General features: G+C 51.8%; 1 protein-coding gene across 3 annotated transcripts; it reads right to left on the bottom strand.

Annotated features, from left to right (window-relative positions):
* Positions 1-876: 876 nt before the first annotated feature.
* Positions 877-5,865, bottom strand: TSPO2 (translocator protein 2). 3 transcript variants are annotated; one of them, XM_082494668.1, is made up of 4 exons: positions 5,796-5,865; positions 4,005-4,211; positions 3,420-3,558; positions 877-2,489 (listed from the first exon to the last, which is right to left on the bottom strand). In XM_082494668.1, exons 2-4 carry the CDS (start codon positions 4,175-4,177, stop codon positions 2,307-2,309), a joined length of 495 nt encoding a protein of 164 aa, XP_082350794.1. In that variant the 5' UTR covers positions 4,178-4,211; positions 5,796-5,865; the 3' UTR covers positions 877-2,306. The 3 variants fall into 3 exon arrangements, with proteins under 3 accessions (XP_082350794.1, XP_082350795.1, XP_082350793.1); XM_082494669.1 differs by lacking the exon at positions 5,796-5,865 and adding an exon at positions 4,432-4,656; XM_082494667.1 differs by lacking the exon at positions 5,796-5,865 and adding an exon at positions 4,472-4,516.
* Positions 5,866-16,008: the final 10,143 nt, after the last annotated feature.

The following is a 16,008-nucleotide window of genomic DNA, read 5'->3' as shown; positions in this document are numbered from 1 at the left end:
TTCCCCTTTTCAAAAGCAGACATCCCTCTAAAGACTTGCTTTGTCCCCCCGGCCTCACTAGGTGGCTCTGCGCATCGCTATTCCTGGTGACTTTGCCATGCTAACTGGGAAAGGACAGGCGTGATGATGCTCAGGCGCCCTAAATCATTCTTAACTCCACTGCATCGAATCTCCAGCCCAGATATTAGCTTCTTTTTAGGAAGAAATAATTTATGTCTCCCTGTCTTTTGGCATGTGGCTTTCTGGAAGACACAGCCGAGGCATCACAGTAAATAAGCTCAGTGGTAACATACAGTTATACAAAGCCCTGAAATATGTAGGATTTTTTTTATTTTTTTTAAAGTAGCTTATGATCTTTCTGGTGCTGCTTGCAGTGCTCCTGCTTTATAGTCCTACTCCTGGTTACAGCCTATTCAAAGGCCTGTTCTTATGCGGCTTTTACTGGGCGGATTACAGCGGTATGCTTGCAGCAGCAGTCCTGTATAAAGGCGTCCTGTAGCTAGAAGGGAAAAATAATGGATGGGATGAAAATGAGAGAGCAAGATAGACGACCAAATTTTAAAAAGGTACTTCAAATATCAACTGCTCTCAGCCACCCGTATTTGTTTCTCTTGGCCCCGGCTCTCCGTCACGCTGAGCACACAGCGCCGCCATTCGCTTGAGCCGGACCCGGGAACATTCAGCATCTCTAAAAATCGGGCTTGAGGTGGCTCAGGAAGGAGCCCAAACCCAAGGAGGAGCCCCCTTACCTTGAAGCTGGGGGTGAAGCACCATGGAGGACCCTGTCATGGGGATGCATCCCCAAGTGAGCGTGTCTCCACTGCGCAGGGGCCTCAGCTGGGGGAACCTTTAGGACCTTTAGGCTCAAAACCCGCACAGCCCATTTACTCCGGGAATGGCTCTGGCTGCCCGTCCCCTTCCCTTTGGAGCCAGAGCACAAGCCGTGGACTCCAGGCAGCATCCCTCGAGCTTTCGCAAACCTAGTGCCCAGCCAGTAAACCAAGAATAACTTGGATTTATTTATTCTCCAAACAAAAGTGGCTTGTTTTTATTAAAAGCAAATACAATTTATTTTACATCCCCAGCTACCCCCCCCTTTGCAAGCATACCCACGCACCTTAATCTACAGTCAGCTGCCAGGAAGAAGATCCACCTACCACTTTTCTTCACGTACATTGCTTCTATCAATTAAAAAAAGAATAGTAAATATTCTCTGTAGACACCAACACCTAAGGTTCAGATTTATCAAAGGGAAGGGCCAGAATAAAGGATGGCCAAGGGCTCGTCCATGTGCGTTTTGTGTCTGATTCTGTCATGGCTCAGTCCCATTTCTCTGGAATTACTTGTGTTTTAATCTTTCCTGATTGGTAATATTCAGGAAGGGAAAGACTCGGATGAGGTACCTACGCTGCACCTGACAGACTTGGCGTGCGGCTTTTTCCCAATCATGTAATTACAACCTTCAAGGCAGCGTGAGCAAGTTCTTAAATTTTACAAAGGCTTTTGTGTTTCTGTACTTAAAAAAACACCCACATTTTAAGTATTTTTTTCAAAGGCACTGACGTTAGTTTTTCCTTTCTGATGAGGAATAGCACGCAGAGGTGGAAGAGAGAAATTTCCTCTTGGGAGAAGCATTTGCATTCTAATCATTGCTGCTTTATCTTGCAGCGTGAAACTCAAGAAGTGTGATACTCCACAAATAGAAGTCAAAGTGCCCAGTCTCCTTTCACTAGCAGAACAAGACAGATTACTGCTTGCTCAGTAGCTGACAGATAAAAAGTTAATGGTATAAAGCACAAACCAGGTGATACATGAAAGTGAAGCAACAGCACAAACAGCAAAAAATCAAGGAAGTTCTTAAAAATTGGTGTGCATGAGTGAAGGGCATTTTTGTCGGTCCCAGAAGAGGAGATGGGATTTACCACCTGTGTGAACAAGTTCTGCTCTCTGGGGGAACGGTGGCAGTTCTAGAGGTATCCAGGATTGCTACTCTGAATTACGCTGGTGTCAGGGCATCCTAATTTCGCTATTGGAATCTGACCTGATAGCATTAAGGTCACCGTACAGCTGTAGCCCCCAAACCTCAACAGTGCTGGAGAAAAGAGTTCCCAGGTTAAGGATGCACGGTTACTTTAAAGGTGCATGGGGCAAACCTTCCTTTTACACAACCATGATGAAGGTGGGAGGAGGAGGAGGCGGCGGCACGTTCTCACGCCTGTCCCAAAAATGCGTCCCCCAAATGATGAGATCTTGGTTCACATCAGCATAGTTTAGTTTCACAAAATGCCTTCATTTCCGTCCTGCTCTTATTCGCTCTTTCCTGGTTTTTGCTCAGGGTTGTCCTTCCAGATGCGGATGGTGAGACAGGTCGCCATGGCCAACCAGCCCAGGTAGGGCACCATCAGCAGCGCTGCTATCTTGTTAATGCGGTACCAGGAGCACACCGTGCCTATCGCCAGCCCGTCCAAGCACAGGATGTCAATCAGCGCCTGGAGCAGAGAGGAGACAGTGACTGTGGTGCTCACGCTCGGGAGCGCACAGCACTCTTCCCCGGCGCGACCACAAACCATCCTACTAAAGGCGGAGCTGGGGAGGTGTAGCACTGAAAAGTCAGCCGGAGCGATCCTAAACCCCAGGACCTCGGCTCTGAACTCTCATCAGCAAGATCTGAATTTATCACACCAGGAGCAAAGGCTAATACTGATTTGTTTTTTTCGTTCGTTATCAAGTTCCACAGATTAATGCGCTGTTTATGATGATCAGTGCCCCCTTCTGCTGCTAATGCCTGTGCAGGCAGAGCAGAAACACGCTGATGTTGGAGCCGATGGCTCTTACCACTTAACAAACACGCTAAATGTACCTTTCATCCCCAGAGTGACCAAATTCAGCTGGAAACATAAATCCCGCTCTGTGTCTCCGTCCCCTCTGGTCCCTGGCGCCCGAGGTAAGTGCTTTTTGAATATCGCACAAGCCCAGCGCTGCCGTACCTCCGTGCGCATCCTCCTAACGGGCTCCGCCATGCGCAGCGCGGTGGGTTTGCTCGATAAGCCGCTCGCAGCCGCTGTGCCCCCCCCCGGGGATGCTCACTTTGCTGGGTGTGACTCCCAGAAGGGCTTATCTCCAACCCCGAATCCTTAACTAGGAGACGCAGCAGCCGGACTATTGACGCCCCGATCTCCCGCCCTGCGCTGGCGGGGCCGGCTATCGGCATGGCAAGAGCAGCGTGAGGGGTGGAAGGGACCGATACCGTTGTCTGGAACCAGCTGCAGCGGGAACCAGATCTGAGCAACAGCTCTTCTTGCAGCTCCCCTTCCAATTGCATCGCGCTAGCTAGAAAACCTCCAAACAACCCCAAAACCTGTGGCGGGGACACCAGCAAATGGGCCGCCGGCGGATGAATGGATGGTGGGATACGTTACCATCTTCATGTTGTGTGCACCGAAGAAGAAGGGGGGCCAAGCCCAGTTCAAGGCCAGCTGAGCCCCGTAGAGGCCAAGCGGGATGAGGGCTCTGCTGCTGCAGCCACCCAGGTCGTTCCATATCAGGTAGGAGGCGTAGCTGTGAAGAGGGAAACACGCACGAGTGGTTTCCAGTGAGTAAAACCCCCAATGCAAACTCTTTTCCACGTAAGACTGTTTCGCAACGGGGGTTTGCGGGGCGGTCGTATTTGCAGGACGGCCGCATCCCCGTCCCTCGCCGCTCTCAAACCCATCGCCTGTGTCACACCTGCGTGGTTCACCCAGTTTCCCCAGGGCAGCGGCTGGTTTTAGTGTCTTTTTACAAAGCTGAGCACAGGATGCGTCCCTGGCCGAAAGCATCGCCTGCCGTGTGAATCTGAGGGACTCAGCCCAGAGTTTGGCTCAGGCTGTACCGCATCTGCTGGGAATAAGCGTACCCGAGGTGCCCTGCTGATGCGGGTACAAGGGATATCCCAAAAGCAAATGGAAGAGTTTGAAATGTCTGCTCTTCCCAAGAGGAGAGAGGGAGCGGGATGCAGGACTTACCCCATGCCAGTGTACAGCACAGTCCAAGCAACAGGGAATATTTTGCGGGATGGACACCAGGAAGGTTTTTTTAGCTTCTCATACCAAACAGGTATTTCTTTTCGATTAATGAACCAGCCGAGGAAACCTCCAACGTGAGGCAGGACAGTAAAACCAACAGTATAAGCCCACATCCTTCCTTGGTGGCTTGAAGTAGCCTTTTGCCTGCTGTAAGTTAAAAACAATAATTGATTATCACTTTAAAAGGACTACTTTGATCTTTCAAGCTTTTTCTCTAATTGCCCGTATTCGACTTTAGTCTCTAAGGCAGAAGGCGAGTATTTAATACTGTATTCAGCTGGGCTACTGACTGCCCTCTGCCCATCTCCCGATCTCTGAAACAGGGGCAATTATTTCTGTCACGGTTACGTTTTTCCCCTTGATCTACCCAGCAAAGTGGCTCCCGCCGCTGCGTCATGGCTTCTTACAACATGCATGTGGCAGGGTTCAGCGAAGGTGGTTATGCTCTGAGAAGACAAGACTGCAGTTACTTTTATCATCCCCCCTCCGAACGCCCGAGTCAGACAGCGTACGAACTTGAATGGACGTTGACGGAGGCTGCGCGTCTCGGCAGCGCCGTTATCTCCCCTCTGCATGCCACTCGTAATGTGAAAGCCCAGGGACATCATGCCCAGAAACCCCCGTCCGTTTGGACTTCATCTAATTTTTCACCATGGATTTATATTTGAAATGGGGTCCGTAACAAGACAACACCCTTACAGCACGTTCTAAGCGCTCGATGAGCCGTGTTTAACCCTCCCCGCAGCCCTCGCAGGCGGAGGGGGGTTCTCACCTGCGTAAGTGGGTAAACTGAGGCACAAGAGTAGTTTCTTAATTTGCTCATGGTCTTCCTCTTGCATTAAAGAATGGCTTTAGTAATCACATTATGCTCCCACACAAGACAGCTGTGATAACATCGAGCGTTTCATTCTCCGTCCCGTATCTCCACCTGCAGTTATTCTCTATAGGGCTCGAACCCGCCAGTGTGTGGTTTGTGCCCTTTTGATCCATTAAGGAATGAAACCCCAATTAGCATTCATCGGGGATAACGCACAGGACTGGCCGGGAGCAGAGCAGTGTTGTGCTCTCAGCATCGAGACAAAATGCACCTGAGCGAATGCACCCGGGAAACGTTGGTTTCAGCAATGCAAGAAGAGAAGAGCCGGCACAGAAAATTCCCTCTCCCGGGGCAACGTCCCCGGCAGCGGTCAGAGAAACAGGGAGCGCGAGGAGAGGGCTCATCTGCCCAGGCATCTCTGTTTGGGATTTTAATTCACAATTAACACTGTGCTATAGCCTCTGCTAATTGTTATTATTATCACCGTGCTACAAAGCATTCATCTTTGGAAACGCACGCCAGCAGTACGAGCCAATTTACACGCCTATAAGGAACAAATACCCCAGACACCATCTCTAACTAACGATTCCTTTACCAGACAATTTATAGCACTATTAAAGTGTCTATGGAACCAGAAAATCTACCCAACGCTGAGGAAAATAATAGCTCTTAGCCCTGCTTTTAAAGTGTGAAACAGCACCAGCTGAGTTCTGCTTCCTCCAGAGCGCTTCAGAAAAGCAAAATGGGAAAAGTAGATATTTTTTTCCCTCCTCCCAACTCCTTTGTGGTTGCCAGGCTAACCTGACAGACCGCGGAAGCGACTGAGGGTTGAAAATAACACAACCCTGTTATAAACCCTTATTTTGTCTCGCAGCTATTGGAACTTACTGGGGCAGGAGCTGGAAAAACCTTACCGTCTCTTACTGCCTCTCGCTCCCTTGCAAAGAAAAAGGGTTGGACGTCCAAGGCCAGCTTCTGTCGCTAACGCTGGTGCTGCTATACAAGGAAGAAATTGTCGGCTGAGTTTTACCTAAATAGCAGGAAAAAGGGTGTGTGTGCGTGCGCCGGTGGCTGGATCAGATTACACAAGAGAGCCCCCGTTCATGGGGGTTTGGTGGCGGTTGGGCAACCGTGGGGAGGGCAGGACCGGCCGCTGCCTCCAGACGCCGCTGGGATGTGACCTCTGCGGCTCTCGGCTTGGTCTGAGGACGAGCATCTCGCCCGTAGGTCAGCGGGCGGCTCTGGGCATGCGAAAGTGTAAATTAAAGTGTGTCACGTACAAATGAACGTGGGGATGGCATAAGAGCCTGTGTGTAAGGGATCGGGTCCGTAACAGGAGGACTTCTGCGCGTGTTACGTGGAGCTCTGCGGATTGCTCCGCCTGGGATCCGTCCCAGAGCGTGTCCGGGGCTGTGAGCGCGGGACTGAAGGAGCCCACTGCGCCTGGGAGGATGTCCCCGCCGGGCCGGTCCCCCGTGCGCCGCTTAACACAACCTTGATGAACCAGGTGCTTTCGGTGGCCGCCCGTACACGAGCCTTTTGGCTAAAATTCACTGGAAACCGCTGGAATCTAAAATAAAGGCATTACACAAGCATGTTAAATGAAAAAGGAAAAAAAAAGCTAGAAATCAATTTCCATTAGTAAGCTGTCTGCAAGGGATGGGAAATTAAACACTAATTTACTTCAGTTATGGGTCATTACCTGAATTTCATGGCCAGAGGCAGAATTGCTGGTTCCTAGCAGAATGCGATATTACTCTTATAACATAGAACCAACGAGATCTTCTTTTTTATTGGGCTCAGAAGGAAATTATTTTTTGTTGGGAGGAAAAAGAAAGAAAAAAAACAGTGTAAAGGGACAGATTTTCAGCTAGGATAAATCAATGCACTGCTTATTGCAGTGGCGTGTTTATATAGCGTAATTGCCACTGCGAAACAGCGGATGCGGCACACATTAATCAAGCGGTCGCCACCTGCGTATCCTTTCCGAGTCTGCCGCTATTTGCGAGTGGAAACTTCTGGCATGCGAGGATGCGGCCACGACGTGTGACTGAACGGTTTCCATCGCGGCCAGCCGCTTCTCCGCGGGAGCCGTCTTGGTACCGACCGCTGGGTCGCGGTGCCTTCAGCGGGCTTTGGCCGCTTGGTCAGAGAGCAAGCGGTTCGCCAGATTTTAGTTGGTAGTATTTCCTTCCCTGGGCTTGAACACCAGACCGTGATTTGCTTGGCACATAGCGGTTGTATTCCCAGGCCGGTTTAAAGTCTAATCTGCTGGAAGAATAAAAAACTAAGGGTCAAATCACAGAGATCTCTCGGTAAATGTGCGAAGCTGGGGATGATGCTGCATGAGTGCGGAATAGCAAACGCAAAGAGGAAAAAAAATAGCAGAGGCAATTACAGGGCCTAAAAGTCATGTGATCAGTCCTACTGGGGCTTTAGAGCAAAGAGAGGGACAAGTGAAGACACGGAGGTACCTGGAAAAATGGGATAATATATATGTAACAGATTTCATAGAATCACAGAATGTTTTGGGTTGGAAGGGACCTTGAAGACCACCCAGTGCCACCCCCTGCCCCGGGCAGGGACACCTCCCCCCAGCCCAGGTCGCTCCCAGCCCCGTCCAACCCGGCCTTGAGCACCTCCAGGGATGGGGCAGCCACAGCTTCTCAGGGCACCCTGCGCCAGGGGCTCAGCGCCCACACAGCCAAGAATTTAATCCTAATATCTCATCTAAATCTCCCCTTTTTCAGTTTGAAGCCATTCCCCCTCATCCTATCCCTACATGCCCTTGGAAAAAGTCCCTCCCCAGCTCTCCTGGAGCCCCTTTAGGCACTGGAAGGGGCTCTGAGGTCTCCCCGGAGCCTTCTCTTCTCCAGGCTAAGCGGATCACAGCAGGCTGGAGGCCGTTGCCCGGGCAGATGTCTGTCTCCGAGCCATGACGCTGTGGCACAGCCCGCGTGTCTGGGCTTCTGAATAGCATCTGCTGCGGTGTTTGTCGGGTGACGATGAAGTCCAGGGGCCGCTGGGCTGAACGGCAGAAGAGACAGTGAGAGGAAGCACAGAAAGATAAGGAGCGGGTTCGGGAAGGGTCTTTAGTGGCCCCAAGCAGGGATCAGGGCTGGGACGCAGAGGGATTTTAAATCAGCACGAGCACGTGCCCAGACAGGCAGAGACAAGCGCGTGTGATGCCCCCGGACCCCCTTCTGTACGTGGGCACACGCCACGGGGGGGAACAGCCTTGCAATACACCGGAAAGACTTTCTCGAGCACAACATTGGTTTTCCTCTGTTACCACAGATTTATGTTTCAATATTTCTGGTTTGAATCATTTTACGGTAATAGGAGATGAGGTAATACTGCCTCTCAGTGAAACCCTTTCTGTGCTATGTCTTGGTATGCTTCTGATTACTCCGGTAATATTACTGTGGGGGTTCGGACCACTGCCGTATCGCTGCAATGTGTTTTCATGAAAGAAAAGACACGGGAGAACCGAGTTACACAACTGTGTTTGTTTTCCTCTTCTTAGCAACCTTTGCACGATGTCCCAAGAGGTTCTCAGTCTATGCAAGATTAATTGCCCAAATATAAAAGCCCTGTTAACCTGAATATATTATTGAAAAACAGCATATTTCAATCTGCCCTAGTTTTGAAAATAGAGATGCCGGGTCAGCTCCTGGCATAAATCTGCAATGTTCCTCGGAAGCCGGCGGAGCTTCTCTGATTTACATCGGCAATAAAGTCGTCCTGGTTTGTCTGCCGCTGATGAGAGCGCGAGTGTGCTCACCCAGCTGCCACCAAGGACGCGGCGGTGGCCGGGGAGGAACCTTCACGGCAATCACCATCTTCTGAGCGACTCAAACCTGCCAGCCTCGACGCTGCAGAATAAAAGATTTCATTTTTCAGTATTGGAAGCCATTAAAAAAACCAAAACAACGAAACAACAAAAAAAACCCAACCCACCCTATTTTTATTTCTCATGAATACAAGCTTGTCTTTAAAAGTTTTCAGTTACGTTGAAATAAAAATTCTGGATAACATGAAATGATACGGGAATTTTCCAGCTGCTCACTTCTTCGTTTTCCATGTGGGCTGGGGTGGCCCTGAGCAACCAGCGGGAGAGCTCACAGCCCCTCACAGCTTGGCTGTGGATCGCTGGGGGAGCTGAACCTTGCCGCTTCAATTTCCACCCTCTCTCCGCTAGAGGGGATTTGAAAACAGGTCTTTTGGAGCATTAACGTCCAGTTTTCAGGCTGTGAAAAAGCACTGCCTGCGGGATGCTGCTGCGTCTGGGCGCCCAGGGGCATCCCCCTGGCTGGGCTCCCCGCATCCCGCAGCTCTCTCTTTGCGGCCGGGCTGAGTTTCCAGGTAAATTTGGAATATTGGAGCCTCTCGTAGCACCGCTGGTTTGGCAGCCGCGGCGCTGGTGAGGGCTGGCGCGCAGAGCTGCCCGCCCGTGATAACCGTAAGGGCAGTGGTTCGGCCTTATCTGCCCGCAGGAGTCGCACCTCGGGAGCCAAAAGAATAAATTTTAACGGCCACAGTTCAACGCCGCCTCTTTCATGTTAAGAGCAGCTTAGTGTGGGGGGATAGGCAGATGATTTCAAGCAATTAAGTTACGCAGCTTAACAAATTACCACTCTCTAGCTGAGCCTCTTTAATTAACCACATGCACGGACCCAGCCCAGCACTAATGTGACATAAAATCTCTCGCCTTCGGCTACCGTGACCAGCAGTACCTGCGTGACCAGAGAACTTGCTCGCACTCGTTGGGACCCGCAGCACTCACATTAGCGAGAGCACCTGACCCCGGTGTCCCTGCCCGTGCCGTGGCATGTCATCCCCTCAGATCGCGCGGTGCACGGCAGGGTGCTGAGCTGTCGGCGCTGCCCGGACGGACGGTCCCTGGGGACGTGCGGAGGGCTGGCTTTTTGTCACAGGGGACTCAGCCCTTATTTCAGTGAAAAAAAAAAGAAAACGGTACAAAGTCGCTGGCAGGGTGTTGTATTGCCGCGGGTTATGTGTTAAGTGTTGCCCCGGGGAGGCCACATCTGGAGCGCTGTGTCCAGTTCGGGGCTCCCCGGGTCAGGAAGGACAGGGAACTGCTGGGGAGGGTCCAGCAAAGGGCTACGGAGATGATGAGGGGACCGGAGCATCTCTCTTACGAGGAGAGGCTGAGGGCCGTGGGGCTGTTCAGTCTGGAGAAGAGAAGGCTGAGGGGGATCTTATCAACGCTTATCAGTCCTTCGAGGGCGGGTGCCGGGGGTGGGAATGGTCTGTGTTCAGTGGTGCCCAGTGACAGGACAGGAGGGAACGGGCACAAACGTGACCATGGGCAGTTCCATCTCAGCCTGAGGAGGGACTTCTCTCCTGTGGGGGCGGCAGAGCACTGGCACAGCTGCCCAGAGAGGGGGGGAGTCTCCCCCTCTGGAGCCATTCCAAACCCGCCTGGACGTGTCCTGTGCCACTGCCGGAGGTGCCCCTGCTCTGGCGGGGGGTGGGACTGGGGGAGCTCCAGAGGGCCCTTCCAGCCCCCACCACTCTGGGGTGCTGTGATTCTGTTATCACAACTCAGCTACTTATGTCTTACTAAGTCAAGATCTCAACCCTCGTATTAATGTCAGATTGGGGGATATGGTTTAAAGTGAGCCAGAATAATAGTGTTCACAAAGGATTTTATAATGCCTTAATATAGCAGTTTAAAATGCGTTTCAAGGTCTTTCCTACATGCAGAGTTAATTGAGAAAAGCTATTGCAGTTTCAAGTGATGCTCTCACTTAAATCAAGTTCACTTTCATGTGCTGATGTGCCCTAAATTACTCTGGTGCAGATTTCCAGCCGGGAAAGGCTTTGTAGTGAGGGCCTGACGTTCACGAAGAAATTGGGGAGAGGGTTTTCCCGCTGGCATTTTCGGAGGAAAGCCCGGAACTGAGGGGCAGCACGCACCTCCCTGCGGTCTTAAAAAAAGAGCGGGTAATCTCTGGACCCTGAGCTGCCTTTTTTTGCAAGTATAAGAAAAGTTCTTGGGTCTTTCCCCACCCCGGCGGTTCAGGCAGTGAACTGGGAAAGCAAGACAAGCCCCAGCAAGAGGCACCGAACGGTGAACTCCAGTAGACTGGGTGCCTCTTATTCCCCGCGCAGGATGGCGTAACCGCGGGGGATTTGGAACCCGCCTCTCCCTCCCGCTGAGGCGGCACAGAGCTGGCAGCCAGCGGAGGGCGAGGACCTGCCCAAGGGCTCCTCCGGGTCTGGGGGTCTGTCAAGCCCTTGGCTTGCCCAGGGCTCGGGAAGCACAAAACCGGGGGAACAAGACCCATCTTGTATTAGGGAAGGCATTAATCAACCTGCAGCGGTTTTATTGCTGGTGATTATGAAGAAGAAAGGGACCGACCGTCTTGGGTTTTCAGCGGAAAGGGTCTTCCACCCTAATTTTTTTTATTCAAGCCTTCCACACGACCTGGGAAGCGGCATTACCTCTAAATCTGCATTTACTGACTTTTTTTTCGGTTTAGGCCACGATTAGATTGGCTGAGTTTCTTTGTGTTTCTTTTAATGGAAATGCCCTTTTTACTAGCAGGGAAAACTTCAGTGACTGCTGCTTTTTTGTCTAAATATTTTTTCTGAAAATCTGTCAAGATGCATCAAAACAATGCTTTGAGGATTTTTTGTTAGGAGAAAAACTATGCTTCTGTGTTTCTTCAGTTGTAGCAGAAATAGAAAATGAAAAGGTGAAAGAACACAGGGACCGGAGGGTATTCCTAGCAAAGGGAAAAGAAAGGTAAAGATTCTGCAGAAAACGAAGATTTATTAAAGGAAGAGAAACCACAACATTTGCAAGATGTGACAAACGTGTTTTTTTTTTTTTCATTTATTTGTTCTGAAGTGCGCATCCTTTTCTTCAGTTAACAGCTCCAACCTTGGTGTTATTGAGGACCTCCGTTTGGGTTTTTGTTAGTGAATTGTTACAAGCCTGGGTTTTTTTTCTTTATTTCCCCCCTCCCTCCCCCCCAGATGCAGAGACGTGTGAGTACAGTGACTATTGCCTCTTGCAGCACCCTCTCCAGAAGGCTGCAGCCGGGTGTGAAGGAGAGCAGATGTTTCCCATCTGAGCACCTTCCAGGTAGGGACAGCAAGCGGATCACGGGAGAAACGCAGCATCCGTTCCTCATGCCCTTCTCTGGTGGCTTTTAAGGTCGGTTCCTCGGCAAGTGGAGTTGTTCTTACTCTGGTGGCTTTACCCTTGGCACGATGGACCGCACGACCTTGCCACGGCAGAATCCTCTGCAGGAGCACGTTTTTTTTCGGTTTGGCAGCGGCGGAGTTGCCAGCTGCGGAGTCGGGAAGGGATGGAGCTCAACGCCTCTGCTGGGAATGATGCTCAGCTGTGTTTTCCCCTGACAACATCTGCCTCGGGGAGAGAGGAAGATGGGGATGCAGCAGGAGTAACACCGCTGGCAAATAACAAAATGAGCAGCTATGAATCGCTTTAAAGGCAAGGCTCGAAGTCTGAACAAGCTCCAGAGTGCCAGAATTTTGCTGTCTTTATGGGTCTGCCTTTCCCTCGCTCACATGCGCCAGCTGCTAAAAATGACTCATTTCTTCTTAGAAAGCTGCCTTGGCAAAGCCCCGCTGCTTGGTGCTTTGATGGTAGGATTGCTTTATGTCTAAGGAAATGCAGCCAAAGCCACCGTCACCACGTGTGTTGCCATTGTTTAGCTGCAGATTTTTGCAAGAAGATCGCAAGGAAGAAGAGTTGTGAAACATCTTGAGCTGCGTGTGTGCTGCCCTGGAGTTCAAAGCGGGTGTCAGCTGAGCCATCCAGACCTCATCCAGTTTCAGCGTTCTGACCTTTGCTCCAGGTTCTGCAGGGTAAGTGCAGAACAACCCCCTTTAAATCACGGGTGTAAATCCCCCCGGACGAGCGCAATCAGTGCACGGCAAAAGCCAGGGTACTCCCCTTGACTATTCTGGTGAGCACGTTGATGGGCAGAGCCATAGTTCAAGCAAATGTGAGGGCGTTTTTGGAGAGAGGGAGTTCTGAACTCGAAATGCGACTTGTGTAAAGACGGTGTTGTGGTTTGGTCTCCTTCAATGAGTGGTGTAAGCACAAAAATGAATTTCTTGCTTGCTTTGTGCTGGAGCAGGTCTCCTAACTTTAATAGAAGAGGATCCTGCTTTACAACAGAGATCCATCCGAGGGCACCGAATTACCGCAGTGTTCCCCACGGCCATCTGACGATAGGGGTATGTCTAAATGGTATATTGAGTGCAGACGTGAAATTGCTCTGCCAGAGCTCTTGATAGCTGGCCGGCCTCCAGCTTTGATCCAGAAAGCTGTATGAGTGCCAGGAAAGCCGCGCGGAGCTCAACTTCATCCCTGTCGGAACGGTCACATCTGCTGGAGCAAGCTCACCGCAGCCCGTGCGGTGACAGACACACCTCCAGCGCTGTCTCCTCTCGATTTTGCCCAGACCGCCACGATTCAGGGAGATAATTCAGGGAAAGTCAGGGAGATCTGTGAATAAGGATTAAATTGGAGAGGAATCCGCATCTCTGGCTGGGAAGTCACAGGATGGAAAGAAAAACCCAACACTGCCTTAGTGAACCGTTTGCCGCACGCTATTGTCGCAGCGCTGCCACAAAGGCACTCCTGCTGGCGGAGGCGCTCCTGCCAGTTCGCGTCAATCATGGGGTTTTATTGCTGCCCGTGTTCCCCTTCCAGCTGGGAGATCAAAGTCCGTGTCCTTCAATGCGTTCGTGGCGGTGCAGCCAGGTCCCGCGTGGAATCCCAGATATCCGTGGTGGAAACGATGCGTGAGATGAATGGATGTGAACGAGCCCTTGGGAGGAAGCGTGGCCCTGACATGGCAACGACAGCGTGCGGAGTCTTCGCCAGGGGCTGAGGATCTTCGAACACACGCCAAACGAAGGAAAACCTGCCCGGGAGCGAAGGAGCTTTATTTAAAAAATTAAGATGATAAAACCAAGCGTGATTTCCCAGCTCCTGCCCACTCTCATTGTGTATCCTGGAAATTCACTAGAAAAACCTTTATTTCCGCAAAACTCAGAGTGGTTCAGAGTTTGACCCAGTTTTGGAGATAAGGTACTTGTCTCAGGTGCCAGATCAAGATCTAGATTGCTACCAGATCTTGGATTCTGGTTTAGGGTCAATTCTATTTGAATGGCCAAAGGCAAATGCTTCAATAATATTGTGGCCTTAATTTTTATCTTTTTTTTTTTTTTCTTTTTTTTTTTGGTAATTTAATTAGGAGCTTGATCTGGTTTTGGGGCAGGACACAAAGTGGATTACAGGAGCAGCTGGCTCTTTAATTAGGGCCCTTTATCTTCTGTCAAAGTTTAACCTTTCCCTGCAGAGAGAGGCAGCGGCAGCAGGGGACGGAGCTCCAGCGGTGGGTTTTTGTGCGCGGCGCCGGGTCAGCCAGGTACGCGCGAGGTTGCGTGACTGGGAATACTCTCATCTTACTGGAACCTCGCTGCAGCGATCCCAAAGTACCAACTGACAACCGTGTCATACGGCTATTTATAGAGACCAGGAACTAGAGGGTAAATATTTATTTAGATTCCGATGCTTAGTCTGCTCCTGGCTGATTGTGCGGAAAGCCTGAGCCCCCACGCTCGCTGCGGCAATTTATAACCGGAGCCTTCATCTCCTCTCCTCCCGACACCCCCATACACATTCCCCAGGATTAATTCTGCGGAAAACAGGCATGGCCTGGGTTCAGACCCCCCAGCACCTTCCGCTCCCGACCATCCTGCCCTCCGTCTCTCCTCCCTCATTTTAACCGCCCGGCATTCAGAGGCAGAAAACGCGGATCCGGGCACCCAGGGCGCATGAAGGGTACCGGCACGAAGCTCTGCGGGAATGACAGACTCATTGGTGATGACGTGGGCTGGGACAGAGCAGCGGACGCGAGCTGCGGAGTCACTGGGATTCATTCTAAGCTGGCTGAACCGTGGCTGCAGCGCAGCTCTGCAGGCTGCCAAGGCAGAGCCACCCCCGCCATAAAGCCACCCCCGTCACACCGCAGAGCCCTGTGGTAACCATAAACCCTCCCACTGTCCCCCCCCCCTCCTTTTTTCAACCAGAACAACAGAAGCAGATCGGGGGTGGGAGCAGGGAATCTGGAAGGATGCTCCACGTCCATCAGCATGGACCGATGGAGACAACATCTCCCCCACCGCACCACAGCTGCCGGGGGCTGCCCTGGGCTCGCTGCCCCCCACCACAACCAGTGACCAAGAGACTGGGGCTCCCAGGGGAGGCTCCCCCAGCCCCAAAAGCGAGGGCTGTAGTGACCAGTGCTGGAGGTGGGAAGGCATCAGCAGAAGTGGCTGCAGGTGGGGGTGACTTGAGGACCATTAGCGCAGGTGGGGGGTGTCTGTGCCTATTAGTGAGACGTGCTCATTAACAAGGCACACAGTCCCAGCTGTGGAGTGGTATTAAAGCAGCCTGTCCCCCACCATCACCTGCTTCTTCACCCATTACAGGCCCTGCTGGAGCCCTGCGGTACCAGTAGGAATGGTGGGGGGAAGCCGCCATCCAGACTGGTCCTGAGGGGGGTGAACGGTCAGGTAAGCGGTGCGGGTTGTCTCTGAGCAAGGGAGGGCGGCTCGGCAGGAGGTCAGGTCCTGTCTGGGTGTGTGAGAGGAGCTGCGAGTGCTGCAGCCCGGGGGTCCGGGCTGGTGTTCGGGGGTGGGAGCCCGGGACGGCGGCTGCTGCGGGAGCCCCGGTTTCCCATCCTCACACCAGCCCTCGTTCCGCTGAGCAACGCCAGTTCTCCGTGCGGGCAGCTGGGGCTGCTGGCTAGCGGCAGGTATCGCTGTCATCCCGATACAGGAGAGCGGCAGCATCTCCCCGTCTTGTACGTGTGGGGCTTTTCTGATAAGAACGCACGTTTCCATTTGCTGGTGTCTCCTATGGCGGCTGAGGATCCTGTTGCACTCTTCTGCAATGGATTTTTTTTTTTCTTTGCAATTTCCTATCCTTATTGTCTCCTGCTAGGGAGGTGTGGACACAGCAGAGAGAGAAATCCTTAACTTCTGGGCAGGTCGAGCAGCTGCTCAGAGCACAGATGGCTACAGCGGTCTCTCCTTCAGCCCTGCAGCGTT

Source organism: Vanellus vanellus (genome assembly GCF_965231255.1).
Source record: "Vanellus vanellus genome assembly, chromosome: 23".
In the NCBI taxonomy this organism is placed as follows: Eukaryota; Metazoa; Chordata; class Aves; order Charadriiformes; family Charadriidae; genus Vanellus; species Vanellus vanellus.
The sequence above is the reverse complement of the archived record's forward strand: the minus strand, read 5'-3'. Positions and strand labels throughout refer to the sequence as shown.

What these genes read in the sequence shown, in the direction of transcription:
- TSPO2 (XM_082494667.1), bottom strand. An exon ending in GTGCTGTACACTGGCATGGG is followed by an intron (nt 3,559 to 4,004) that starts GTAAGTCCTGCA and finishes CCCTCTTCACAG; the next exon opens with CTACGCCTCCTACCTGATAT. An exon ending in GTGCACACAACATGAAGATG is followed by an intron (nt 2,490 to 3,419) that starts GTAACGTATCCC and finishes TCTCTGCTCCAG; the next exon opens with GCGCTGATTGACATCCTGTG.